This window comes from Rosa chinensis, chromosome 1, assembly GCF_002994745.2.
Source record: "Rosa chinensis cultivar Old Blush chromosome 1, RchiOBHm-V2, whole genome shotgun sequence".
In the NCBI taxonomy this organism is placed as follows: Eukaryota; Viridiplantae; Streptophyta; class Magnoliopsida; order Rosales; family Rosaceae; genus Rosa; species Rosa chinensis.
This window is the reverse complement of record NC_037088.1, coordinates 68,044,712-68,070,717: the sequence shown is the minus strand read 5'-3', so window position 1 is coordinate 68,070,717 and position 26,006 is coordinate 68,044,712. Positions and strand designations below refer to the sequence as shown.

Genomic DNA, 26,006 nt, shown 5'->3' with positions numbered 1-26,006 from the left:
ATAATGTGCAAGAGAAGCCTAGTTGGTTGATTGGATTGAAGGGGGAAATGAAATCGCACTGTGGACTATCAAGTGAAATTCTGCCTAGTAATTGACGAGGAAAAGGCCATGGCCGGCTAGTTTCTTCCTTCAGAAGGCCTTTCATGCCAAGTATTTTGTTGGGATGTATATATCAATATCTGTAGAGTTATCTCCTTACTTGAGACATATCGTGCAATGTTTTATTTATTCCCTAGTTTTAAATGGCTTTTTCGATAGGACATTATACATAGATCTAGAAGATTTTGCATGTGTATGTATTCTCTTGAGATAATTTATATTGAAAAGAATTCCAAATTTTCTATGATTAAGAGGAGCATATGCAAGTTCATGATCTCGCTCTTGAAGATGCAGGATCACACAAGTGAGACAGGGAAATAAGAACAGAATGAGATAAAAAAAGAAAAAGAAGTCTTATAGAGGAAACCAATTAACCATGATAGTTAGATCTTAACAACACCAATATCTCCCTAGGCAGATTTTGAAAGCTATACTATGACAGTCCTGAAAAGAGTTTCCTATTATCTATCCAGAATCCAGAAATGCTGTAGGACTGCTTCACCATTTCCAGGACCGGTAAGTATTGTCATCATGATTCATATTACTATCATTATCCTATGCATGCCGACCAGAAGACAGAAGCTCATGACAGGGATAAATGGAAGAAGAAGAAGAGTTTCTAACACTCTGCAATAGCGGTATGAATTACTCTTCTGTCAGTAAAATTACAAATCCACAATGATACATTTCAAGCAGGAAGCTTTAGCTCTTCATGCTTCTTCCAGCTGGAGAAATCAAACAAAGTATGTCAGTAGGAAATAGAAGCATACAAAACTAAGTATCTTCTATTTGTTCCGAAGACAGTCTCATGTTTTCAAATGATAACTGCATATTAAGAAGAAGCTGACAGATGATTCAATCTTATCAGTTCCTTCCAATGTGTTTCTTGTCTCCAGTACAAGGAAATAAAACAATTACTCTCATGGAGAAGTAAAGCGTAAAAAGGAGACTTTATATAGTTACCTCTTGATATAATAGTAGAAAAAGTCGGCATAAAGAGCAGTCTGAACTAGGCCTGAGATCCAAGCTGCATTTGGGGGTTTGACAATACATCAATTATATATTTATATCACTCTAGCCAAAATGGGCCACAATTTTGATCAACTTCAAATGGAACTTACGTATCCAGCGAACTCTGTGCAGCTCTGTGAAGAAACGATAGATCCAGTTGAGAAGATATAGGGCTCGATAGGTACTACAAGGACAACAAACAAAATTACACCATAATCACACAAACAAAAATCCAAGAAACATAAACAAACTAGTATTCTGAGATCCTTGGGGGATCTCATTAATGGGAAAAAAAAAAAAAAAACTCAGTAACAGTACCATCACCATTGCACTCAGCATTGGTGTCATTCTTGTTCTATTATTACCAAGTATCTGATAGTACCGCCATCCATCTAAGAATACTATCAAATTTTGTTCAAATAACTGATTGATACTCTAGTATTGAAGTTGTGTTTCATTAATGCACTCTCTGTTTTCAAACAAAGACTCCTAAGTTCAAACTTAGCCATAACATAACATCACTGATTACTTTGACATATTCCACACGATGAAAGATAGGAATGAATCTATGATATTCTCGATCAATTGCATAACAAAATATTTTACTTTCCAGTCCCATTTGATCCTAACGAGGTGTAACAAAGTTCCTGGTAATCCAATCCAAGAAAACAAATAGAACAAAAGCAAATGGCTCTTTGCCAAAGAGGAGTTAGGTCGACATACCCAAGAAGAAAAACGTAGTTTCCAGTTAGGTTGTCAATGTTTCTTGAACTTTGAAGTAGTACCAATTGCGGTAAGATTGCAACAGCTTCAAGGTATATTGAAAATGTCCACAACACCTATTACAACAGATCAGGTTCCAATAAGATTGAAAATCAGACTGTAACAACATTATATAAACTGAAGCAAAAGAACTAAATGTAAACAACCACTCTTATTCTCTTGGTAGGTAAAGAGGGACGTGAAGGAAAGAAAAAAAACCGGGTAGAAGTAACCGGCAAAAAATTTATTTCTAGGCATAATGCAATAACTCATGCGTGATAAAAAGGTCTTCACTGTTAAAATCTCTAACTTTAATGGACATTAATGGTTTTAACCATGATATTTATTAAAAAGAAAGGACGAGAAAAGGCATGAGCTTCTCATACTTGAATTACAGTAAAATCATGGGGAATCAGAAGAGCCAACACAAAGCAAACAAGGATCAGATAGTAGTGTCTGAAAGTATCTTGATCCTTGTTGTATGTTTGCTTCACTACTTTATGGTACCTCATGTACCAGGCCGTGGCGAAAGAAGTTCCGATGAAGAGGAGCTTGGCTAATGTGTTATACAAAGAGTAATACTTCACAATCAGGTCCATGTATCGGGTGAGAAACACCAACACATACAGTTCTTGAGTTTTGAGGGAAATCCCTGGTACAAGTGATCACTGTTATTAGACTTAAAAGAGGCATTTAACAACATCAAACATGTCATGCATGTTCTGAACACCAGTATTAGCAACCTGGGGAAATGAGTCAAAGAACTCAATAGCAATAACATTAGTTTTTAGTTGTAGATATAAGAATAGGAAGTTACAAACTAGCAGCCTATAATCAGTCACTAACTTGAAGATTTACAGAGGTAGGATTTTATTTCTGGAAATGTAGCAGAAGTCTTTAAAACCAATAACAAGTCTATTATCAATCAATTAGCAGTAAAAAGTTTAGAATTTTTGTTTTTTTGTTTTTATCTTTTCTGGGTCACTACTTCACCCTTCATCCTCACAACAAGTTCAAGTTGCTAACAAACGAGAATCAAACAATTGCTAAAATGGGGATTCAAAGTTTCAAGTTTTGATTTATCTTTAGTCAAAGTTGGGAACTTGATGCTGCAACAATCTTAGAGTAAGCAACAAAATGCATCGCAGATGATTAACTGATGAACACTTACAAATATCCAAAGAAAGAAATGTCTAAAGAGAATCAATGAATGAACACACACACACACACACACACATATATATATGTATTGGTACCTGCACAAGATTTGGTGGTGTGAATCTTAAGGAACAGAACCAGTATGCCCAGGAGGTGGGTCATGTCTCCTGCCAACCTAAACAGATTCATGTTTCCCTTTTTCACAGTTGCTTGCTTGCTTCTTCCTCTTCCTCTTCCTCTTCCTCTTCCTCTTCCTCTTCCTTGTTGCCTTGTTGGTTTTGGTTTTGGTTTTGCTTGTGTACAAGTGTTTCCAACTTCTCTCTTTTAATTTGATTGAAGACTGACCACCCTTATTCCACGCGCCTCTGTAGAGCATGTGAGCGTTGACTTGACTCCATCTGCCATTCCTCTCAACCCTGATGTTTAATAACGTGTTGGGCTTGGCCCCTGTACGGAAAATGGGCCCAAGTACAATGATTACCGCATCAGACACGCAAAGCCCAAAAGTGACTGACCATTGCCAACTAGGATCCAATCAAAAGCAAAGTCTCGGAGCCAATTCCGTTTCAACTTTCAAGCGTGTCCAACACTTTTTAAAACATAAGGCTAATTTTTTAAAGTCCTTGATTATTGACAAAACAGACCCTACCTGTTCATAATTTTGTTCATTTTGCAAAAATAGAAAACTTTTCTTTATTGTCACCAAATGAGAACAAATTTGTCAAACAGTAAAAAGAAGAACAAAAAAAAATATTTAATGAAGAGATAGTCAGACAGATTTAGATACAAAGTCTTCTCGTAAACTTGTGCGCATCAACTCCGACAAGATACGACTATACAGTATTTCAAGCCCCAAAAAATCTCTTTCCCTACCATTTAAGGTCACGCAACCAATTAATCCACCTGACCTGTAATTTTCTTTTCCTAAATAAAAATGTTTATAATTTTGTTAATTTTGCAAAAAAAGATAATAATTCTTTCTTCTAACCAATTGAGAACAGGTTTATCGAACAGTAAAACGAAGAAAGAAAAAAGAAAAAAATTAATGGACAGACTGAATTAAATCTAGAGTCTTTTGTTAGACGTGTGTGCCTATCAATTCCGATACAATACATGACTAACTATATATATATTCTTTAAAAAAAAAACTATATATATATATATTTTTTGGCGAAAAAGTACATGACTATATTTGAGGGCCCAAAAATCTCACCTCCTACCATTTTAGGTCACCCCACCAGCCGGAAAACCCCAATTCAAAAGTTGAAACCCCACACACATATACCCCACCATACCAATACAAAAACTCACCCCCCTCTTTGACTCGCACACTCAATCTTCACTGGCTGCACCCACACACACACACTGCTTCATTTTCAAGCTGTCTTTATTTCCCTCCCCCATCTCTCTCTCATCTTTTTCTTAATTAATATATATATATATATATAAATAAATCACACACAACTCCTTGGGGGCTTCTCTTCGCCACTATTCTCTCTCTCTTTCCTTCTCTCTCACCTAGGGTTTGGCCTCTGGTCATCTCTGTACTCTACTCGCTCCAGCGCTAGGGTTTATCAGACTGCGTTTGTTTGATCTCTTTCGTCTCCCCGTTCGTCTCTGGCTATGGCGGCCGAGAAGCTTAGGGATTTGAGCCAGCCCATTGACGTTGGCCTACTCGATGCCACCGTCTCGGCGTTCTACGGCACCGGATCTAAGGAGGAGGTGACGGATTTTTGCTCCTTTCTCCCTACTTTTTTGTTTGGTTCTCCACCGAGCTGTTCGATTTTCCACTGTAATTCACGTTTTTGACCCCTAGGGTTTAAGCCTCACCATGGGCTTTTTGTTTGGGGTTTTTATTCGACGGCGGAGAATTGGATTTATTTCTCCGCTCCTTAGGGTTTAGCACTTGAAATTTAGGGTTTAACCGTAGATTTTTTTAATTTCTTAATGAACAATTTCAGAAACAATTAAGCTTAATTTGATACCTGTTTCAATGCGAATAAGTGAACTAGTTACTGTTCTGTTCTAACTCAATTTGGCTGCCCAAGTTGAATAACGAAAATCATAGAGTAATTTTGTTTGTGCTGATTTTGTAGCATTGTGTAGCACCATAATTTTGTGTATTCTGAGACTACTTTTTCTGGCTTTGGTGATACAGAGGGCAGCTGCAGACCTGATATTGCGGGACTTGCAAAACAATCCGGATATGTGGCTCCAAGTGGTGCACATTTTGCAGAGCACCAATAACCTCAACACCAAGTTCTTTGCTTTGCAGGTCAGTTGTGATGCATAACAACAATCTATTACGCAATGAGCTGTCCTTTAGAGGAGGCCATCAGATGCCCAGACAATCCTTAGAGTAGGGTAGCAGAGTCCGATGCCTTTCAAAACTGTTGAAAACTTAGCAGAGTCCGAATGCCTTTCAAAACTGTTGAAAACTAGAATTGCTTTATAATCAAGTTGAAAGATAGATCGATCAGGTTTGGAGTATTTTTCTGTCCTCTATTGAAAAGGGCATCATAGTGAAGTCTACACAACACCATCAACTTTGGAAATGTAGCTATTCAACCTTTAGATTGCAAACTGTATAAATCTTTTTATTTTGAATTTAAGGTGCAGATTTATTGAGGGTTCTTTACATTTATATACAGGTCCTAGAAGGGGTTATCAAGTATAGGTGGAATGCATTGCCCGTTGAACAGAGAGATGGAATGAAAAATTATATCTCTGATGTCATTGTGCAGGTATGCTTTATGTACTAAATTTAAGGAGGGGAAATCTTGCTATGCTAAATCTATTGAGTTGTGTTTTTGCATGCTTTATTTACTCTTAGCTTTTATCCCTCTTGCGCAGCTTTCAAGTAATGAGGCCTCTTTTAGAAGCGAAAGGCTGTATGTCAACAAACTCAATATCATATTGGTTCAGGTATGTTCTTGTTCCACTCTTCATCACTTCTGTTAATTTGTTGTACCATACACTACTAATTTTGGTCAAGCTGAACCTTGTTGAGTACCGGCAGTAATGTGTCTATTTGTTCATTGAGACGTTGGTGTTTTCAGTTCTAATGTGTTTATACTGTCGTATTCATATCTGAAATCTACTCTCTCATAGTTGGATATGTGCTGCAATGTAATGTGGTCTATGCTATAATGAGATTACTCAATGCACAGATTTTGAAGCATGATTGGCCTGTTAAATGGCGAAGCTTTGTTCCAGATCTCGTTTCAGCAGCTAAAACTAGTGAAACAATCTGCGAGAATTGTATGGCTATATTGAAAGTAAGCCTTTTATACTATTGATTTAAATTGTTAATGGCGTTCATTGGTTTGTTATTAACTGCTTGAATGTGTTACCTTCAGCTTTTAAGTGAAGAGGTCTTTGATTTCTCAAGGGGAGAAATGACTCAGCAGAAGATTAAAGAGCTTAAACAGTCATTGAACAGGTAATTGCTTGATGACTTTAAGAGCTTTAGCTGTTGTTGTTGTTGTTTTTTTTTTTCCTTGGATTATGTTTTTCTTGGCCTCGTCCTATTGACAATGGGATGATGACCTTGCATTGCAACTTTGATTTGAATTGTAACTTGATCATAATCATTGTGGCGTTAGATTTCTCTAGCTTTGGCATCACAGAATCTCAATAGTTGCTTTTTAAAGTTACTGTCTGACATGGCATGCCTTCAAACTCTTTTTCTTGCAGTAATTCTAAGTATCACGTGAAACTTATTAGTTGACTTGTCTATTTATTTTGCTTGTTCAATCTCTTACTCCCTATTGTGTTTGATCTCCTTGCAGCGAGTTTCAACTTATTCATGAGTTATGCTTGTACGTACTATCTGTATCTCAAAGAACTGAGCTTATGCGTGCAACACTATCGACATTACATGCTTTCCTCTCATGGATTCCCTTGGGTTATATTTTTGAGTCCCCTTTGGTACGTACAATGCTTTTTCGTTGTCAATGTTGCCCTTTTAAAGATTTAATCCTTATCATTCTATTGTGCCTATGTACTTTACAGCTTGAAACCCTTCTAAAGTTTTTCCCCATGCCTCAATATCGGAATCTCGCCCTTCAGTGTTTAACAGAGGTATGTTGCTTTTCATTTCTCTTCATGCTAACTAGTGGTTTTCGCACTTTTGCTTAAATATAGTAGATAGATGGCACCTTAAGAAAAAAGAGAGGAGATTATGTGGCATTTGATTATACATATGTTCTTTTTTTCTTTTAAATTTTTTTTTTTCAGGTTGCAGCACTTACATTCGGTGACTTCTACAATGCTCAGTATGTTAAGATGTATACGATATTCATGGTGCAGTTACAGGTATGTTTACATGAAATTTCTTTATATTTTCCCACCCATCTGAACTCGACAGTCGGTGTTTTGTATATTATTGTACACAAGGTGAAAAAAGATCTGAAGAAAATTCGTGTAATTTGTTTAAACATTGTTTAAATGGCAGCTAAAATATAAGTGGCAAGTTTATAATTTGGTGTTAACAATATATATTATAACAATTTCTTTTTATTCTGGAATCACATAATGTGAAGAAATTAACCAAGAAAAGTGTGTGGTAGGCTATCCTTTAAAAGTCTCAGGGATAGGCTATTTTGTTTGAGGTTTCAATTTATATATTTTTTTTCATTTTTGTCAACGAATTGTATACACTAAATTTGTTTCTAGAAATTTTGTGTTTATCTGACAATTTGAAGAGTAAAATATTTAACGAACAAAACCATGATATTAAGGCATTTGCTCAAGCAAGTTCACTGATCGTATTCCTCTCGAAGTATAATTTGACACTCATCAGTTTACTTATATTTTCTTTTCTTAATCAGACTATTCTCCCAACTACCACAAACATCCCCGAGGCTTATGCAAATGGATCTGGCGAGGAACAGGTAATTGTTAATTGGTTTTAGGCTCCTCTTTTGTGCATGTGTACGTGTTAACTCTCTCTTCATGTTCTTTCTCCAGGCATTTATTCAGAACTTGGCACTGTTCTTCACTTCATTTTACAAGGTAAGTGTCTTTTCTTGTCTTTCAGATCAGTAGAATGTTTAGATAACCTGCAACAAGGTCATTGCTGATGTTCTTGTTTTGTGCAGTCTCATATTCGTGTTCTCGAAACCAACCCAGAAAATGTAAATGCGTTGCTAATGGGTCTCGAATATCTTATAAGCATCTCATATGTGGATGACACGGAAGTTTTTAAGGTATGATTAATAGTGATGCTCCCTATCTTTCTCTATCTATCTCTCCCTCCCTGAATAGTTGAACTAACAATGCTCTTTGTTGGATGTGTGAAGGTTTGCTTAGACTATTGGAACTCCTTAGTTTTGGAACTATATGAGGCGCATAATAATTTGGATAACCCTGCAGCAACAGCAAACATGATGGGACTGCAGGTGATTTAATTACTTTCTTTATATTTTGCTGTTCTGTTATATGGTGATTAGTTTTTGAATGATAGGAAAGTTAATCTGGTTTGATTCTAAACCCTATCCCTTTGTGTTTTTGTATTGAATTAGCAGATGCCTATGATTCCTGGTATGGTTGATGGCCTTGGCTCACAAATTATGCAGAGGAGGCAGATATATGTTAGCATCATGTCAAAGTTGAGGCTGCTCATGATCTGTCGTATGGCTAAGCCAGAAGAGGTCCTCATTGTTGAAGATGAGAATGGCAACATCGTTCGTGAGACCCTTAAGGACAATGATGTTCTTGTCCAATATAAGGTGATCCATCTATTTTTCTTTGTGCTTATATGTTTATACTTCGGTTGTTTATGTTCAATGACGGTATGAACCAGCTTATTAATCTATATTTCCAAAAAAATGTTTCTTAGCTCCCCCTTTTCTTCTTTCCAGATAACCAAATGTTAAGAAACTACTGGTTTTGGTTACTTTCTTATTTCATAGGATGCTTTTATAAAAGAAACTGGGCCAATGATAAAATGTTGACATTACCTCTTTCTATATCTGTGATCTTTTGTCTTTTCGATGGGGTTGTGTTAGGTTCTTGTTGCCCTCTTAAATACTTTTCTACTTGTTTTTGTTATTAATATCATATTCATCTTGCAGATCATGAGGGAAACATTAATATATTTGGCACACCTTGACCATGATGACACTGAGAAGCAGGTAACGGTTTTTTTAATTTTTTTTTTTAATGGCAGTTCCTTCTTTTTCACAACTGATGGTAAACAATAATATAGCTCTAATTCACTCTTTAGATTATGTTTAGATTCGTATGAGCTATACATTTTTTTCTTTTTGGTGTGTAACCTCTGTATTAGGGCACTCTTAGAGTTCTATGTGATAATTCTTTCTGTTTACGATGGAGCACAGATGCTAAAGAAGTTAAGCAAACAACTGAGTGGCGAGGACTGGGCATGGAACAACTTAAACACATTATGCTGGGCAATAGGATCTATATCTGGTTCCATGGCGGAAGAACAGGTATGTGTTGCTCTGGTTTCTACTAGAATAATGTAATGTTTTCTTCATAGGCATATTGTTCTTCTATTTCGAGAATTCTTTTCTTTTATGGTCTCACGCTTTCCATGCACTTATCATTCTAGAATGTCTCTTGATGTTTTTTACCATTTCTTTTTGTAGGAAAACAGATTTTTGGTGATGGTGATTCGTGACTTACTGAATTTATGCGAAATCATAAAAGGGAAAGATAACAAAGCTGTGATTGCAAGCAACATTATGTAAGTATATATATGTATAAAAGTTTTATTTTTATTTTTTGTTTTTTATGTATGATGCTTATTACTGCTGCAAATGTTTACTGCTAAGTGCACAAGTATGAGTATTAACTTTGTTACTGCAACTTGGTATTGGGCCTCTGTCTTGCACTATAAATATTCTTATTGTTCGAGTTTCAATATGTTTTCAGGTATGTTGTTGGACAGTACCCAAGGTTTTTAAGAGCTCATTGGAAGTTCCTAAAGACTGTTGTGAATAAGTTGTTTGAATTTATGCACGAAACACATCCTGGAGTTCAGGTAACTTTTACAATTATAGTGTGGACGGTTGATTTTTAGGTTGGATACATCAATTGCTCTTGATATCTAATTTTTATACTATGTTAAGCATAATTATGATGTAATTGTTGTTTCTGTTAAGTTTCACTTCCTTTTTTTGTTTTCTCTATTGTAACTGCAAATATTCAAATCATATGAGGTTCTGTTATAACTTTTGTTACACATGTTTCAGGACATGGCTTGTGACACATTCCTCAAAATTGTTCAGAAGTGCAAGCGTAAATTTGTTATTGTACAGGTATATATATATTTTTTATTTTTTTTATTAATGAAGACTTTCAGCATTTGATACTTTTCAGATATTCAGCATCCTAAACTTTTCTTTTGAACTGGGTAGAAAGCAGTTAGGTGTAATAATTTTTAGGGTGTTCTGTTGACTGCTTTTGTGATTTTCAGGTTGGGGAAAGCGAACCATTTGTGTCTGAACTCTTGACAGGCCTCCCTACAACTGTTGGTGATCTTGAGCCTCACCAGATTCATACTTTTTATGAAGCGGTATGCCTATTTTGTTCTCTGTGTTGAATATTGCTACAGTAAGTCTTGTTATTAACAATTTGCTTTGGTTATTCTTAGGTCGGTCATATGATTCAAGCAGAATCTGATCCCCAAAAGAGGGATGAATATTTACACAGATTGATGAGTCTCCCAAATCAGGTTAAATATGAATATCATTGTCCAATATTCTCCTCACATGCACACACAACACACTTGCAAAGTGGCTGATGAGTTACTTGTGATTCAGAAATGGTCCGAGATCATTGGGCAAGCACGCCAAAGTGTCGAAGTTCTTAAAGATCAGGAAGTGATTCGAACCGTTCTTAATATATTACAGGTATGCATTTCTCAAAATATAATGGTGGTATCCTGCAGACAATAGATCCATATTATGCTTTGCTGGTCAAACTATTTAATGCTGCCTGATTATTATCTTCATTTTCTGTGTTCTGTGACTGTTCTGTTGAATATTGTTTATTTTATGTACGTTAGATTGCACTTTCTCTTTCGTCTGTCAGGTTCCTAGATGGGCTTTTTACATGTTCATTTTTTTTTTCCGTTTTGTTGGTGGTGTATCCTATGTCTGTGTCGTAACAATATTAAGTGTGATAACAGTCGTTGTTGACCATCCTTTAGTTGGTCCTGTTTTGGATTTCAGTTGTAATTATTCTTTGGTTTGCAGACAAATACAAGCGTTGCTAGCTCTCTTGGAACATTTTTCCTAACCCAGATTTCATTGATCTTTTTGGACATGCTTAATGTCTACAGGTATAACCAACATTTTCAGATGTTAGTCGAGTTTCAGCTGTCCAATCTTCCTTTCAAATATTGTAGTTAATGCATGGATCTATTTATTTTCAACAGGATGTATAGTGAGCTTGTATCTAGTACCATTGCTGAAGGGGGGCCTTTTGCTTCTAAAACATCCTATGTGAAACTTCTAAGGTGAGACTAATTGACAAATTTCAGGTCAATTTACAAATTTCCATCCAGTTTACTATGAAACCCTTAAAATCATATCTCTTTCTGCTTCATTTAACAGGTCGGTCAAGAGGGAGACTCTCAAACTGATCGAGACATTCCTGGACAAGGCTGAAGACCAATCACATATAGGAAAACAGATTGTGCCTCCGATGCTGGATCCTGTCCTTGGTGACTATGCCAGGAATTTGCCTGATGCTAGAGAGTCGGAAGTTTTATCACTTTTTGCCACAATTATAAACAAGTATAACCTTCTCTCATAAGTTAGCATTATGTTTTTTTTTTCCCTCAAGATACATGTCAGTAGAGCACTCAGAAATGGTGCCATGCTTAAAACGGACTAATATAGGTCAAATATTGTTCTTTGTTTTCAGGTACAAAATTGAGATGATAGATGATGTGCCTCGCATATTTGAAGCAGTTTTTCAGTGCACATTGGTGGTAAGGAAGTGGGCTGTTCTGCAATAGTGTCAATCTTCTCTGATGCTTCTTAGTTTATGGAGCAGTAGTAACATATTGCCATATACTCTGTTGCCTCTTTTAGTATATGGAGCACTAGTACCATAGTGATTTATAGCTGATTTTTACTTTAGTTTTGATCTTTACTTTGTCTGGACTTGTACTATTGCAGATGATTACAAAAAACTTTGAAGATTATCCAGAGCATCGCCTGAAGTTCTTTTCGTTACTTCGTGCCATCGCTGCATACTGTTTTCCTGCGTTGATTAGATTATCGAGTCAGGTTTGTGTTCTTTTCTCTTTCTTTTTCTTTTTCTCCCATTTTGTTACTGGCTTTATCCAGATTCATATGTTTTGTTAATCATTGCAAATTGTCTTTTTAATTGTTTTTGTATTTTTGGTATGCTTCAGCAACTAAAGCTTGTCATGGATTCAATTATTTGGGCATTTCGGCACACAGAAAGAAATATTGCTGAAACTGGGCTGAACCTGTTATTGGAGATGCTGAAGAACTTTCAGGTGTGTTACTCATTTTATTTGTGAAACTGGGCTGATTTCTGAGTAGTGTATGTTCATGATGCTGACTGTGGTTTGATTACAAATGACAGAAATCGGAGTTCTGTAATCAATTTTTCCGGACATACTATTTGCAAATTGAGCAAGAAATCTTTGCTGTCTTGACGGACACGTTTCATAAGCCTGGGTTCAAGTTGCATGTCTTGGTGCTCCAACAGTTGTTTTGCCTTGTAGAAAGTGGTCCAGTGACGGAGCCTCTGTGGGATGTTGCAGTGGTTCCTTATCAATATCCAAATAATGCAATGTTTGTTCGGGAATTCACCATCAAGCTTTTGAGTGATTCCTTCCCCAACATGACTTCCATAGAGGTATATTTCTAATATTATTTTGTTTTTACCCAGAATACTAATTCCATAAGAATACCACTCATCTGAAGGGTTTTATTTATTTGTTTTTTTGTTTTTTTTCCTCAGGTCACTCAATTTGTGAATGGACTATTCGAGTCCAAGAATGACTTGGCCACATTTAAGGATCACATCCGAGACTTTCTAGTGCAATCAAAAGAATTTTCAGCACAGGTAGGATACTACCAGTATCAAATGATGTTCTTTTTCTTGAATCTGTTTTATGCTTGGGATAAGTCACTGTTACTTTGTCAGACATTGTGATTTTAGTCAAGTATAATTAGAGGTTTGCTTTCTCTGTTGCAGGACAACAAAGATCTTTATGCAGAGGAGGCTGCTGTACAAAGAGAAAGAGAACGGCAACGGATGCTTTCTATTCCGGGGCTCGTTGCCCCCAATGAGATACAAGATGAAATGGTTGATTCCTAGATGGCTAATATTCATGTGGGAGCTAAATTCATGGGTGATTGATGGAGATGCAGTGCGGGACCTAGATTCAGTTGTTGGAATCTGTCAATGCAAATACAGCATTTTTTCCCTAATTAGATTCCCTTTTGTTTCCAGAATTTTCTTGGTCAAAATTAGTAAAAGCACAAGGGCACCCGTAGCCCGCTGGCTGCACTGCCTATATGTCTATTGGATGGCTGTAGAGTATTTAGGTGCTGATTTAGGAGAGGGGTATGTCGAGTCATTTGTACGGGTTTTGCTGGATCCAGATTGATCTATATGTACTTGCTAGATGGGATTCAATCTGTTTAAATGACTATTAATATTGATAATTCTTCTTAGTGTAATGTATACTTACCTTTATGGGTTGTGCAGATATATCTTGCTCCTCTTATTGAGTGTTGCCCCAATGCTTTGGTTTTCTTTCCTCCCAGATTCAATTCGATTGGGTCCAATATATATAGTCCTCTATGATAGTGAATAGTTTGCTTGATTTTTGATGGATACGGTAGTTTCAGTGTAAACGATGATATTTTGTACTATCAACAAGACGACTAGCATATTTGAGCAAGGTTGTATGAAGAACTATGGCTTTTCTATGAAGGATGATTAGAAGTATAAGTTGAATTTTATTTAGACAAGTCGAAGCACATTCATTCAACTGTAACCCGTAGTAGTTCTTTGTTCTTCTGGAATATATTTGTGGTTATACTTAATTGGCTGTAGATATCACTTCCAACAATGATTCAAAGTTCCTAGTGGAGCTCCCTTTTGGTTCTACGGCCTGTTGTGCGAGTTGTTTGAATGTGTTGATCTTGTCTCTCATTATGTTCCCCTTCTTTTGCGACAATAGTATGTCCAAACTCTTAAGCATGCCATTCTTGGTGAAAACCCCACCCTCCAATTTGAGACCAATCTTCCACTCATCCTCTACCATCCTCGCGTTAAGTTTCTGATCGCCGAAGAAAGGCCTGCATATCATGGGCACTCCACCTGCTACGCTCTCAAGCACCGAGTTCCAACCACAATGTGTTACGAATGCTCCAACTGAACCATGTGCTAGGACCTGTGGTTGTGGCACCCAAGGCACCACCATCCCGTTCAATTCTGCTTTGCTTATGAACTCGTCTAGCTTAGGAGTCTTCAAATTGTTCCGAAGAGACCACAAGAATGGAACCCTACTGGCTTCCAACGCCTCGGCTAGCGCCATAAGCTCCTCCGGCGATGGTCTTGTTACTGATCCAAAACTCACATACACTACAGACGCCGCCTTCTGTTTGTCAAGCCACGATAAGCAGCCATCTCCGACAACAACGTCCCCAGTCTGCAGTGTGGTGGTGGCTGCTGGTGCTGGTGACTCTAGTAGGTCGAAGGGTCCCACGTTGAGGTACCGTTTGAATTTGGACTTCAAATCATTTGTGATCACAGGGTCTAGTTCTTCGAAGGAGTTGATGAAAACTGCCGTCGCAAGTGGTAGCATTAGTCCCATCTGGTGTAGCATCCGTGAAAAGAGGGAGTCCAACTTTCCAAAGATGATTCCCTCTGGCAAATCCTGGGGTCGTACTTTGGACATTCCTGCAATGACAGTGACGGTTTCATTTCCATCGTGACCACCCATACCTGTTTATTTGAACATATGAATGATCGAGACAAGTCAGCTAGTAATGTAACCATTTTGGGTCAATAGATATGTATGTGTACTTGTGTCTGCTTGTTTTGGTACACACATGACTAGACTAATTAAATAAAGCATTAATTTCGGTATATATGATATTGATGAATCATAATATATGAATACACGTACTAGTTGTGTTCCTGATGAGATCGGTGTGTACATGAGCGGAGAGTGAAGCTGGCCCGGCGGTCCAAAACGGTACCCAAGGCAGTCCTCCCAAGTCATCGGCCATGTGAGCCCCGAACCAAAAGAAAGCGTCAGTGACCAAGCAGCTGACCTTCCTCCCGGTCTCCGCCTCGGACGCCTCTAAGCACCGCCTGAAGTTGTCCGGGGCAGCCTTCATGAACAACTCTATGTCCTCCTGAGGCTTACCCACAAAAACATACCCCTCCGGCACACCATCCGCCACCTCACACACCCTTACGTTACTGTTACGTAGTATGGACGACGTGTTGCTTGCTAGGATCGAGCTATTGGATTGCTTGGTGTTGAAGAATGAGAAGAGGGTGTTTGGGGTGGCGGCGGCGAGGCGGCAGACGATGTTCAACAGCGGAGCGGCGTGAGTCGAGAAGGGAAAGGCTAGCACCGCCACATGACCACCCACCTGATTTGATGCTGGTGCCATGAAGTCAAGGTTTGGGTATAGAAACTACGTACGTAAAGCTCAAGTTACGTGAGGGATATATATATATATATATGGACCTACGTAAGTGGTCGCAATTCTATTTTTTCCATGTGGCTTTGGTCTGTATTTATAGAACCAAAGTAGTATAGTAACAAGTAACAACGGTGGTTGTCACAAGCCAACTACTAAACAAAAGTTTTATTTCTAGGAGGAGACCGGCAGGAGCACGCGGTAACCACCGGACAGGCCCACGAGCCAGATTGGTTTAAGACCGGTTGACTCATTTCAAGAAAAAAAAGCCCAATAGGCCCAAGATGGGCATGAAAGATATTCTTTCATGTTATTCTTTTTGGGTTTGCTGCTGCAGAAATTAGAAAAGAAACGCAACCTTTCCCCTTGTTTCTATTTTCTCTCTATCACTCATAAATCTCCTCACGGCTGGCGCGGGTTGTTTCTCTCTCTAAAAATTGATCGCCACCGCAAGTCTGCTAATTTAGTCGCCCCCCGACTCCTAAAGTCCATCACCCACTTTATACAAGCAGAGAAAGAGATCGGCGACCTTTTCTTTTTCTCTGTTTTCCTTTTTTTTTTTTTTTTTGAAGTGAAATTGCTGTCGTCGTCATGGGTCAAGCTTTTCGGAAGCTCTTCGATGCCTTCTTCGGAAACACTGAGATGCGAGTACTCCCTCTACCCCTCTCTCTTTCTACTTTTTTTATTTTTTTATTTTCATTCTTAATTTCATATGATTTTTTTTTTAATAGATGATCATACATGCCCAGGAGTTCTAGGGTTCATATAGTAGTGATTCATTGCGTTTCTTTTTTTAACTTTTAGTCAGTTGGAGTTTTCAATTGTCCTTTCAAGTGTCGAGAATTATGTCATTATAAATGCTCGTGTCTAGTATCTTCTGTGTGTGAATTTACTCATCTGTTTGGCTCTTTTTCCTAGTATTTATGTAATAGGGATAGTGAAATTGCAGCAAATAAATTTCCTCAAATTATTATGATGATGATGAGAGTCTTGTAACTTCACATTAATTCCTTACCTTCCTCCTATCGATAAATAGATAAGCGGATTTACAAAGAATCTAATGTGGCCAGAGTATATGAAAAATGGCTTTACTTACATATGCATTTATTATACAAATGCTGGACTCGTAGCGTAGTTTGCTTATCAAAAAGAGCATGATTTTCATTTGGATCACCTTTTATTCACTTTCCTTGTATCAATTTTGTTTGTGGTGGCTTAGGTTGTGATGCTTGGACTAGATGCGGCTGGTAAAACAACCATCCTTTACAAACTGCATATTGGAGAAGTGTTGTCAACTGTTCCTACAATAGGTGGGTATCTTCAATCGCTAGAAGTGGTCTTCCGATACATGAGGCTCTGTTGTTGGGAAGTTGTTATTTGACTGCCGTGCTGTTAACATGCATACGTGTTTCCTATGTCAAGAGTCTCATTAATCTGAAAATTATAAGCAACTAGGCATGTTAAATTGTAATGTGCGTTTATATAACCACACCCACTGGGGAGACGATATATATCTGTTGATTTCACTGTCAACTTACTAAGGTAGCCTTCTTCTGAACAGGTTTTAATGTGGAAAAAGTTCAGTACAAGAATGTGATGTTCACAGTTTGGGATGTTGGTGGGCAAGAGAAACTAAGGCCGCTCTGGAGGCATTACTTTAATAATACGGATGGACTGGTACTGTTTTGTTCTACTGCATTATGATTCTTGCTACTCTCTTGTCTCTCTTTTCATTACTTTCCTGTTTCTGGTTTCTGTATGCCTTTCTACTAATATGTCTTGCATCCTAGTCCGCATCTTTTGGCTTTGTTATTGCTTGAATACACACAAGTTTCTTGATATATATGTATTTTTGCCTACGCAGATTTATGTCGTTGACTCTTTGGACAGGGAGAGAATTGGACGAGCCAAGGCAGAATTTCAGGTTGCATGTTCAGAAAGAAATACGGTTCAAATACATTTGCCAGTAGTTGTTTCTTACTTATCTATGTTTTTTCTTTCAGGCCATAATCAGTGATCCATTTATGCTCAACAGTGTCATCTTGGTGTTTGCGAACAAACAGGATATGGTAAGTAATAGCACTAGTTTCTGATCCCTTTTAGAGTATGAATGATGTAAAGGGTGATTGAATTTATTGACGTACAATAATGATGATTCTGAGGGGATTATTGCCATCATTAGTCTGTCAATGTTGCTAGGCATTTGGAACTTAGGATGTGTCATGCATGGTGTCTGACCCTCAAGTAATTAGGTCCCACATCAGAATTCTCTTTTTCTTTTCCTTTCTTTGTTTTGGCAAAAATGAGAATGCTTAAATTACAATCTACTAAAGTCACAGTTAGACGTCAAATAAGCAGTACAGAGCTGCAGGCTGCTGTGTCTAAAGGGGAGAAATAGTATTTCCAGTGCATCTAAAACTTTTTGTCTTGACATATGATTAACTGAAAACAGTTGATTGGTGATGATACCTTTTTGGCTTCAACATTGCATGTTCACCGGATCCCCATAGTAGCTAAAGCAAATTACTTTCCACTGCCAAGAGTCTAGCCAGTAGGTTACTTCTCGCTTGTTAAAATTGGTGTGCCTATTTCTTGCGGGTTCATGCCAGCAACAGCATACATTAATGCACAATTTATGTTCCTTTGCAACTTTGTCTGACTGATTTGTTTTCTCCCTTTACAGAAAGGGGCTATGTCCCCAATGGAAGTATGTGAAGGGTTAGGCCTGTTTGATCTCAAGAACAGAAAATGGCACATACAGGGGACCTGTGCCCTTCGGGGTGATGGCCTTTATGAGGGCTTGGATTGGCTAGCGAACACGCTCAAGGAGATGAGAGCTGCTGGATACTCTTCAGTGGGCACCTCATCGTTCTAATAGTTGAGGTTTGACAATGTTACCTTCGTATTCTTTATCAGCAAAGTGGGAAGCCATCAAGTACAGTCAATTCTTTTTATCATTTCCGCAGGTTTATCTGGGTTTTTTGGGACTGTTCAATTGATAAGAGCTGGCGAGTTGCGGATCCAAACGTCCTGAACTGTAATCAACTCTAATCGGGGTTTTCCTGTCACTTAATTATAAACAGCGAATTTTATTAGGTGCTTAATCGTAGCCTTGGTGCTCAGACTTGTAACTAAATCCATTGTATATTGTGCCATCGATCAATATTCTCTAGCGATGTGTATGATTTGAAGCTCCCTTAATATTCTTCTGCCGATATCACAGTATATAGATGATGATAACTCTATTTGGAAATTAAAATATTTAAGTTTAGAAACCATTATTGTTTAAGAACATCTTATCTAAACAAATTCTTAGGAAATTGTTAAATTTTTAAACTATTATATATGCCCTTACATGATATAGGTATTAATAAATAAATTATTTTTAGATGAGGATAAAATAATTAATTAACTATATCATATTTTTAAAAATTGTAATACCTTCCACGGAAAAAAAGATAAACTTGTTTAAATTAAGGAAAGATAACTCTTTTAATTTAACGCACATGTTAAGGGCTAGTAGTGGAATTATGGAAAAAAATGAGCACTGTGTAGGGAAAACTGGAAAAGAGTCGCAAGGAATCTAATTCCACGTGTCAGCGTTTAGAGGGTGAGCATGAGAGACTTATCTTTTGCATGATGTAAGAGTCGGTTGTCTGCTTCAACAGAAAACAACCACCAAAGGCAAGAACTCTTGGCTTTGGCTGGCAACACATGGTACCGTTTTCTTTCATTTATTATTATTATATTTGTGGTCTTGTCATCATTTCTGAATTGAAAGCATAATAAGCATAACCACCATTTCCCACCAAAGCAAATTAGCAAAGCAATGCCCTCAGCCTCATGCCAAACCTCAACCTCAACCTCCGCAATGTTCGTCCACAACTTCCACCGTCTCAGCCTCCGCAACTCCCCCAAATTCCGATGCGTCTTGGACCAGATTGCCCCCAACTTGGCCGTCTCCTCCTCCCTCAGCTCCGTCTTCACCTCTGCCAACCTCGTCGCCGCCGCCGCCGCCGCCTCCGGCTCCGGCTCTCTCCACAGCGCCGTCACCTCCACCATCACTCAAGTCGCTGTCACCGCCGTCGCCATCGCCTCCGGGGCTTGTCTCTCCACTAAAGTTGATTTCTTGTGGCCCAAACTCGAAACGCCGCCAGGTAGTGTGACACCACATGTTTTTGTTTCCATTTTTCGCAAATCAAACATTGATGATGCTTTTGATTACTGTGCTTAATGTTAATGTGGTGCAGGCTGTGATATAGTGGAGGGAGTAGACGTGACTGGATATCCTGTATTCAGTGATCCAAAGGTTTGCCGCCATTTTCATTTTCTGCTTCAACATACATATACATATACATATATATATAGAATTGAAATTTGATGATCTGCTTCCACTAAAAGAGTTTAATTGTCTGTGAAGGCAGGTGCAAAAAGCTATTGCATTTGCCAAGAAGGCTCACCATGGCCAACTACGCAAGACGGGAGACCCTTATTTAGTCCATTGCATCCATACGGGAAGAATCTTGGCCATGTTGGTTCCTTCAAGTGGCGAACGAGTATGCATCCTTCTTATTAATTACCTGTTACTGTTTGAAAATAAGTTTTCCATGCCCCTCCCTAATTCGTTCAAATATTTAAAGTTTGCTGCAGGCTGTTCAGACGGTTGTTGCTGGGATTCTCCACGATGTCGTTGATGACACGTGCGAAAGTTTCAACCGCATAGAACAAGAATTTGGCGATGATGTAGCCAAGCTCGTAGCTGGAGTTTCCAGGTTAAGTTACATAAACCAGGTATTCTCATAAAAATAAAATAAAAACACCTGGTTAAGAGTTGGAAATTGTATCAAAATATACTCGGTTTCTTTTGAATTAGCAGTCTCATGTCTATAGGACCCTTGTTTTCCCCATCAGGGATGTAACTCTCATGACTTTCGTGAAAAGTAGTCAATAATTGGTGATCATGAAAACTCATAAGTTATGTCAATGTCATTTGGGTCGCCATACATAATGGACGTAGTAGGTAGATGTGGTTTGAAGATACTTCTGGTAATCTTCACATCTTCCATTTCAACAGAAATATTAAGCATCAGTGCCTCTCGTTTTAAGTAATTGCTTTTGCTAATGATCAAAGCTGACAAAGTTCACACCTGAAATGTGGGAGATAGGAAATAATTAATGGTGCAAATGTTATTTCACTGAGAACATTAGGCACAGATTTCTTATCATCTGCACTTCTGCCATGGTGTAAGGGCATTCTTTAGAGTCTTCTCAGTGCTGTTCCCTATTCTTTGCAGCTTTTGCGGAGACACCGCAGGATAAATGTGAATGACGGGAGACTTGGTCACGAGGAGGTATAGGACTTGTATTTGACATCATAAAATGAGATCAGTTTTATATGCTGCAGTTTACTATATCTCATGCTTGCATTATTCATTTATCAGGCAAATAACTTACGAGTCATGCTCTTGGGCATGGTTGATGATCCACGTGTAGTGCTTATAAAGCTTGCAGATCGTCTTCACAATATGAGAACAATGTATGGGTCTCTAAACTTTTAATTAATGTTACAGCTGTATTGATTGCCTTATGCTTTTATTAACTATTTCAAAGATAAACAGTGTTCGAAGATAAGTTTTTTGTTCTGATGCAAGCACCAACCACCAAGTTCTTCCTTGATCTGAAGATCTTTTAGTGATGTATAAAGTATAAATCAGCTAATCCTCTAATACTATAGATTCTTTGGGAATGCCAACCAACAGAATCCTTTGTTCGTAACATTGGGCTATGAACATTGCCTCTCACCGATTAGTGCCACTATTTGGCTAAGAAACACAACAATGTATTTTCGAGTTGGTTGCTTGGAATTTTCTCTCTCTCTCTCTTCTGCAAGTCTTAGGCTAATAACACCAGCAGATTGGTCATACTCCTGGATGATAATCTTTTTACAGTTACGCTCTGCCTCCGGCAAAAGCTCAAGCTGTTGCTAGGGAGACCTTGGTGATTTGGTGTTCCCTAGCATCCAGATTGGGTTTGTGGGCTATGAAAGCTGAACTGGAAGATCTGTGCTTTGCTGTTCTTCAGGTCTGCTCACAATCTCTTTGGCTGTCATTGAAGATCTGTTTATTATCTTTGTGGGTTGCTTGAACTGTTCATTCTATAATTGAATGTTCTAATTCTTATGCAGCCTCAAATGTTTAAGAACATGAGAGCTGATCTAGCTTCCATGTGGAGCTCTAGCAGCAAAGTAGGAAATTTGAAAAGAATATCTGCAAGATCCGCCTTAAATGGAGGATGCTCAGTTTCGGACAATGAAGGATCCATCAATGATGAAGATGTCACAACCATGAAGGTAAACATTTGTAAGGAAAGCTTTGTTGCTTCTCTTCATAATGTGGTATCCTGAAGAATAATAAGTTCTCTAAAAGAATGAGGTTATACATGAAACTAAACTGCCTAGATACTGAAGTTGATGAATGATTTTCAGGATCTCTTGGAAGCCGTAGTACCTTTCGATGTATTGTTAGATCGGAGAAAACGGTCTAATTTTCTAAGTACTCTAGGACAAGATTTGGAGACTCATAAAAGACCAAAGGTTGTGCATGATGCTGGAATTGCTTTAGCATCTCTGGTAATTTGTGAGGAGGCACTTGAGCAGGAGTTGATCATATCAACTTCGTATGTTCTTTTCCCCTTTCCAATTGCTCCTTGCAGTTCAATGTTCACTGAAAGTTAAACAGACACATACACATCCACACACAAAAGTATATATAATAACCATATTTCCAGTCTGACCAAGGTTAAAAACTTAAAATATGTTCCTGTGCTATGCTTTCAGTTATGTTCCAGGGATGGAAGTAACTTTATCCAGCCGTTTAAAAAGTTTGTATAGCATCTACAGCAAGGTATTAATTCACTTCATGGCTTAATATGTTGCGGGGTTCATTTTCTTACCTAGAATTTATTGCAGTTTTTGTGAAGTACACATATGGTCTTATGTAGAATTCCATTGTTCTAAAACATTGTGCTTGTATCTCCATTTGTTTCAGATGAAACGAAAAGATGTCAGCATCAATAAAGTTTATGATGCCCGTGCATTAAGGGTAGTTGTTGGAGACAAGAATGGAACTTTGCATGGACCTGCTGTCCAATGTTGCTACAGTCTTCTCGACACTGTGCACAAGTATATCTATTTTAATATATCTTCTTTTTTACATAGAAAATGGAGACTTTCCATTTTCCTTTTTGTTTAGTTATTGCGGGATTTACTTATGATAGGGAGGAGTGGGATTAGTTAGGTAACTGCCTAAACCATGGAGCAAAATTTGGAGTTGGAATTTTTCTTTAGATGCTACAATTTGCCTTGATATAATAGTATAGATGCAAGTTGTGACTTATGACTAATATGAAACCTTTATTTTTCATTTGGTGTGAATGAATACATACTAAACAACAGTAAATCAACAGTCCACTGAAGGTCAACCAATTGGTATTGTATTGAGCATAGACAGGACTACTTTGCCATAAGTTTCTTATATTAATTTGTAATCCATAACATATATGGAGAGAGTGAGGAAGAATGATTGGCTTGTGATGTTGTTTTTTTATGTGCAGGCATTGGACACCAATTGATGGTGAGTTTGATGATTACATTGTCAATCCAAAGCCTAGTGGCTATCAGGTCAGATTTTCAGTTTTGCTTGCACTATGTTTAGTAGAACGCCATTAAAATGATTTGACAACCTGGAATTGTTTACTCTTAGTGTGATAAAGATTATATCATGTATTTACTATACTTGGGGTTAGCTATGTCCGTGTATGTTGTGCATTTTATCAGAGAGATCACCTTTTTTCCGTATCTTAAATGTAAATCCCCTTCTACAGTCTCTGCACACTGCAGTACAAGGTCCTGACAAATCACCTTTGGAAGTTCAAATACGAACGCAGGTGCCAAATTTCTTTCAACTTTAAATGGGATCAGACTCAATTGGCACCATTCAATTTAACTGATTATTCACTTTTCTAGAGGATGCACGAGTATGCAGAACATGGACTTGCAGCACACTGGCTTTATAAAGAGACTGGAAACAAGCTGTCTAACAGAAGCAGCACTGATGAATCTGAAATAGATGCAACATCCTTTATCTCCAAAACTATGGACGACCAAAATGATAGAGAAATTGATTTCTTTCAGAAGCATAGTATGTTGAAAATTGGGCATCCAGTTCTTAGAGTGGATGGAAGTCATCTTCTTGCTGCAGTTGTCATTAGGTACTTGACCATTTGATGTCTAGATTACATACGCTTCTCTAGGGGAGTATGAATCAATAACATATGATTAATTTTGACACTGCAGGGTAGAGAAGGATGGAAGGGAATTACTCGTTGCCGTGAGCTTTGCACTAGAAGCTTCAGAAGCAGTCGCTGATAGAAAATATTCTTTTCAAAAACAACGGTGGGAAGCCTATGCAAGGTTATATAAGAAGGTTGACTGGCATTACTTCGAATATATCGCACTATATTTAATCTGAAATTTTATTCATGGAACGAGCTTTGAGACTGTCACTTAAATTACAGTGTTTTTGTCTGATCCATTTCTTAATCTGCGGAATAATAAGTTTTCCCAAATTATCTCCTCATTGACTTTGATTTTGCTCTTCTTCCTTCAACTGAGTACTCTGCTTAGATTATCACATTTGCTTTGACTTGACATTCCAGGTTTCTGATGAATGGTGGTGTGAACCAGGACATGGGGATTGGTGCACTTGCCTAGAGAAATATACACTTTGTCGGGATGGTATGTACCACAAGGTAAGTTAATATATACATCCTGATATGTAGGAAATGTGGACCATCTCTTCGATCTTCAGAACTAAGTGAAGAAGAAAGTGCATGTGTTTTCATAATAAACTCAGATCCAGAGTGTATGTATACATATATATCTACAATGTAAAAGCATGCAAGGGGATTGAGATTTGAGAGATCCATAACTAAGTGGCAATCAGTTAGTTCCATGCAATGTATCAACTCTCATTAGGTGAATATGAAATTTTGTTTTCTTGTGCAGGAAGATCAGTTTGGGAGATTACTGCCGACATTCATTCAGGTGATTGATTTGACAGATGAAGAAGAATCTGAATATTGGGCTGTTGTTTCTGCTATCTTTGAGGGAAGACAGCTTGATTACATTACACCTACACCAAGATTTAACTCAGTTACATCAACTTCCGTGGAAACTAGCATCAATAACAAGGTTTGCCTGTGACCACATTCAGACACCCGTTCCTTCTTGCTTGCACTTGCTTCATGAATCCTGGCATTATTGCTTCACTTCATGATCCCGACTAATGCTAAGCATATATGTGGAGTTCTTGTATCAGACATGTACCCAAAGGGGCTCCAAAAGCTAATGCCTGCTTTCAAATTCCAGGTGCATTTGCTAAGGACAATGCTACGGTGGGAAGAGCAATTACGGTCTGAAGCAATTTATGGAAATGGACAAGCCATGTATCGACGGGGTTCTGTTGTCCTTGGGGAAGTGGTGATTATATGTTGGCCGCATGGCGAAATAATGAGGTTGACAACAGGCAGCACCGCCGCAGATGCTGCTAGAAGGAAAGGACTGGACGGAAAACTGGTTTTGGTTAATGGTCAGCTGGTGTTGCCCAATACAAAGCTCACAGATGGTGATGTGGTTGAAGTCAGAGCGTAATAAATAGATAAAAGTAACTTCTCCTTACTGAAACAGGAAAAGAGAATGGCATACTTGAATTTATAGTATCACATCCTATTCAAGGATTCTCAAGTTCAAAGTGACAAAAAGAAGGGAAGCAATACCCAGAATACAATTTTGGAAGTGTTGATGGGCTCTATAGTGGTACTCTAGGATGAAAATAGAACAGATGCTTCAATGAAATTGATTTGTGTAGAACATTGTATATAAGTTTCAACTAATTTTGTATTATAAAAGAGTAATAATAATAAAAAAGTGTCAAACCCCAATCTGAAAATCCGATTCCAAAAAGTGAAATTTGAACTCGATCCTCAACTAGTTAATAAGTGGCTGGCGTTATTACCAGAAATGCCACGATAATGTTTCAGCTTGACGACGAAGTTGGTGTCCCATTTCAGTAGTTAAGAATCTGCGGCAAGGGGATGTGGCCTAAATTGCGCAGAATTTTGAAATGTAATTTTATTTAGAAAGGAGGTTTCTGCTGTTTACTTAAGTTTCGGCATTTGAAAGTTCACTGAATACCTCCTACGTAGCAACTTGAATTGATGAAAAGCACTGCGCGCGAG

At 38.0% G+C, this 26,006-nt stretch overlaps 5 protein-coding genes across 7 annotated transcripts; 3 read left to right on the top strand and 2 right to left on the bottom strand.

Moving 5' to 3' along the window:
* Window positions 1–428: 428 nt before the first annotated feature.
* LOC112185394 (ER lumen protein-retaining receptor) lies at window positions 429–3,342 on the bottom strand. Its single transcript, XM_024323637.2, has 6 exons — window positions 3,129–3,342; window positions 2,259–2,524; window positions 1,834–1,949; window positions 1,221–1,294; window positions 1,063–1,126; window positions 429–824 (listed from the first exon to the last, which is right to left on the bottom strand). The coding sequence occupies exons 1-6, from the start codon at window positions 3,217–3,219 to the stop codon at window positions 788–790; spliced, it is 648 nt and encodes a 215-aa protein (XP_024179405.1). The 5' UTR covers window positions 3,220–3,342; the 3' UTR covers window positions 429–787.
* A 1,128-nt stretch (window positions 3,343–4,470) lies between these two features.
* On the top strand, window positions 4,471–13,772 carry LOC112185339 (protein EXPORTIN 1A). The gene is made up of 31 exons (XM_024323580.2): window positions 4,471–4,752; window positions 5,189–5,305; window positions 5,682–5,774; window positions 5,884–5,955; window positions 6,201–6,308; window positions 6,390–6,472; window positions 6,822–6,960; window positions 7,045–7,113; window positions 7,270–7,347; window positions 7,863–7,925; window positions 8,002–8,046; window positions 8,133–8,240; window positions 8,334–8,432; window positions 8,559–8,762; window positions 9,108–9,167; window positions 9,375–9,485; window positions 9,645–9,742; window positions 9,931–10,039; window positions 10,251–10,316; window positions 10,475–10,573; window positions 10,652–10,732; window positions 10,821–10,910; window positions 11,256–11,341; window positions 11,438–11,518; window positions 11,616–11,798; window positions 11,929–11,995; window positions 12,186–12,296; window positions 12,425–12,532; window positions 12,622–12,897; window positions 13,003–13,107; window positions 13,240–13,772. Exons 1-31 carry the CDS (start codon window positions 4,654–4,656, stop codon window positions 13,360–13,362), a joined length of 3,231 nt encoding a protein of 1,076 aa, XP_024179348.1. The 5' UTR covers window positions 4,471–4,653; the 3' UTR covers window positions 13,363–13,772.
* A 260-nt stretch (window positions 13,773–14,032) lies between these two features.
* Window positions 14,033–15,744, bottom strand: LOC112185370 (anthocyanidin 3-O-glucosyltransferase 2). The gene is made up of 2 exons (XM_024323613.2): window positions 15,185–15,744; window positions 14,033–15,000 (listed from the first exon to the last, which is right to left on the bottom strand). The coding sequence occupies exons 1-2, from the start codon at window positions 15,678–15,680 to the stop codon at window positions 14,093–14,095; spliced, it is 1,404 nt and encodes a 467-aa protein (XP_024179381.1). The 5' UTR covers window positions 15,681–15,744; the 3' UTR covers window positions 14,033–14,092.
* A 288-nt stretch (window positions 15,745–16,032) lies between these two features.
* On the top strand, window positions 16,033–18,932 carry LOC112185388 (ADP-ribosylation factor 1-like 2). The gene is made up of 7 exons (XM_024323626.2): window positions 16,033–16,358; window positions 16,930–17,020; window positions 17,272–17,387; window positions 17,575–17,634; window positions 17,714–17,779; window positions 18,394–18,593; window positions 18,677–18,932. The coding sequence occupies exons 1-6, from the start codon at window positions 16,302–16,304 to the stop codon at window positions 18,583–18,585; spliced, it is 582 nt and encodes a 193-aa protein (XP_024179394.1). The 5' UTR covers window positions 16,033–16,301; the 3' UTR covers window positions 18,586–18,593; window positions 18,677–18,932.
* Window positions 18,933–19,406: 474 nt separating this feature from the next.
* On the top strand, window positions 19,407–25,709 carry LOC112185347 (probable GTP diphosphokinase RSH2, chloroplastic). 3 transcript variants are annotated; one of them, XM_024323588.2, is made up of 18 exons: window positions 19,423–19,867; window positions 19,961–20,019; window positions 20,135–20,266; window positions 20,361–20,501; window positions 21,005–21,061; window positions 21,152–21,246; window positions 21,659–21,791; window positions 21,895–22,059; window positions 22,195–22,385; window positions 22,546–22,612; window positions 22,757–22,890; window positions 23,322–23,388; window positions 23,592–23,654; window positions 23,734–23,978; window positions 24,064–24,193; window positions 24,426–24,518; window positions 24,775–24,960; window positions 25,138–25,709. In XM_024323588.2, the coding sequence occupies exons 1-18, from the start codon at window positions 19,540–19,542 to the stop codon at window positions 25,417–25,419; spliced, it is 2,568 nt and encodes an 855-aa protein (XP_024179356.1). In that variant the 5' UTR covers window positions 19,423–19,539; the 3' UTR covers window positions 25,420–25,709. The 3 variants fall into 3 exon arrangements, with proteins under 3 accessions (XP_024179364.1, XP_024179356.1, XP_024179372.1); XM_024323604.1 differs by having other exon boundaries at window positions 19,785–19,867; window positions 20,131–20,266; XM_024323596.2 differs by lacking the exon at window positions 25,138–25,709 and having other exon boundaries at window positions 19,407–19,867; window positions 24,426–24,504; window positions 24,775–24,954.
* Window positions 25,710–26,006: the final 297 nt, after the last annotated feature.

Coding starts and splice junctions, on each gene's coding strand:
- LOC112185394 (XM_024323637.2), bottom strand. CDS start 3,219: ATGAATCTGTTTAGGTTGGCAGGAGACATGACCCACCTCCTGGGCATA. Junction 1,950..2,258: donor ATGATTTTACTGTAATTCAA/GTATGAGAAGCT, acceptor CTGTTGTAATAG/GTGTTGTGGACATTTTCAAT. Junction 1,295..1,833: donor AACTACGTTTTTCTTCTTGG/GTATGTCGACCT, acceptor TTGTCCTTGTAG/TACCTATCGAGCCCTATATC.
- LOC112185339 (XM_024323580.2), top strand. CDS start 4,654: ATGGCGGCCGAGAAGCTTAGGGATTTGAGCCAGCCCATTGACGTTGGC. Junction 6,473..6,821: donor CTTAAACAGTCATTGAACAG/GTAATTGCTTGA, acceptor ATCTCCTTGCAG/CGAGTTTCAACTTATTCATG. Junction 7,348..7,862: donor TATTCATGGTGCAGTTACAG/GTATGTTTACAT, acceptor TTTCTTAATCAG/ACTATTCTCCCAACTACCAC.
- LOC112185370 (XM_024323613.2), bottom strand. CDS start 15,680: ATGGCACCAGCATCAAATCAGGTGGGTGGTCATGTGGCGGTGCTAGCC. Junction 15,001..15,184: donor TCTCATCAGGAACACAACTA/GTACGTGTATTC, acceptor TCAAATAAACAG/GTATGGGTGGTCACGATGGA.
- LOC112185388 (XM_024323626.2), top strand. CDS start 16,302: ATGGGTCAAGCTTTTCGGAAGCTCTTCGATGCCTTCTTCGGAAACACT. Junction 16,359..16,929: donor TCGGAAACACTGAGATGCGA/GTACTCCCTCTA, acceptor GTGGTGGCTTAG/GTTGTGATGCTTGGACTAGA. Junction 17,780..18,393: donor TTGCGAACAAACAGGATATG/GTAAGTAATAGC, acceptor CTCCCTTTACAG/AAAGGGGCTATGTCCCCAAT.
- LOC112185347 (XM_024323588.2), top strand. CDS start 19,540: ATGCCCTCAGCCTCATGCCAAACCTCAACCTCAACCTCCGCAATGTTC. Junction 22,060..22,194: donor AAGATGTCACAACCATGAAG/GTAAACATTTGT, acceptor AATGATTTTCAG/GATCTCTTGGAAGCCGTAGT. Junction 23,389..23,591: donor CAAAGCCTAGTGGCTATCAG/GTCAGATTTTCA, acceptor CCCCTTCTACAG/TCTCTGCACACTGCAGTACA.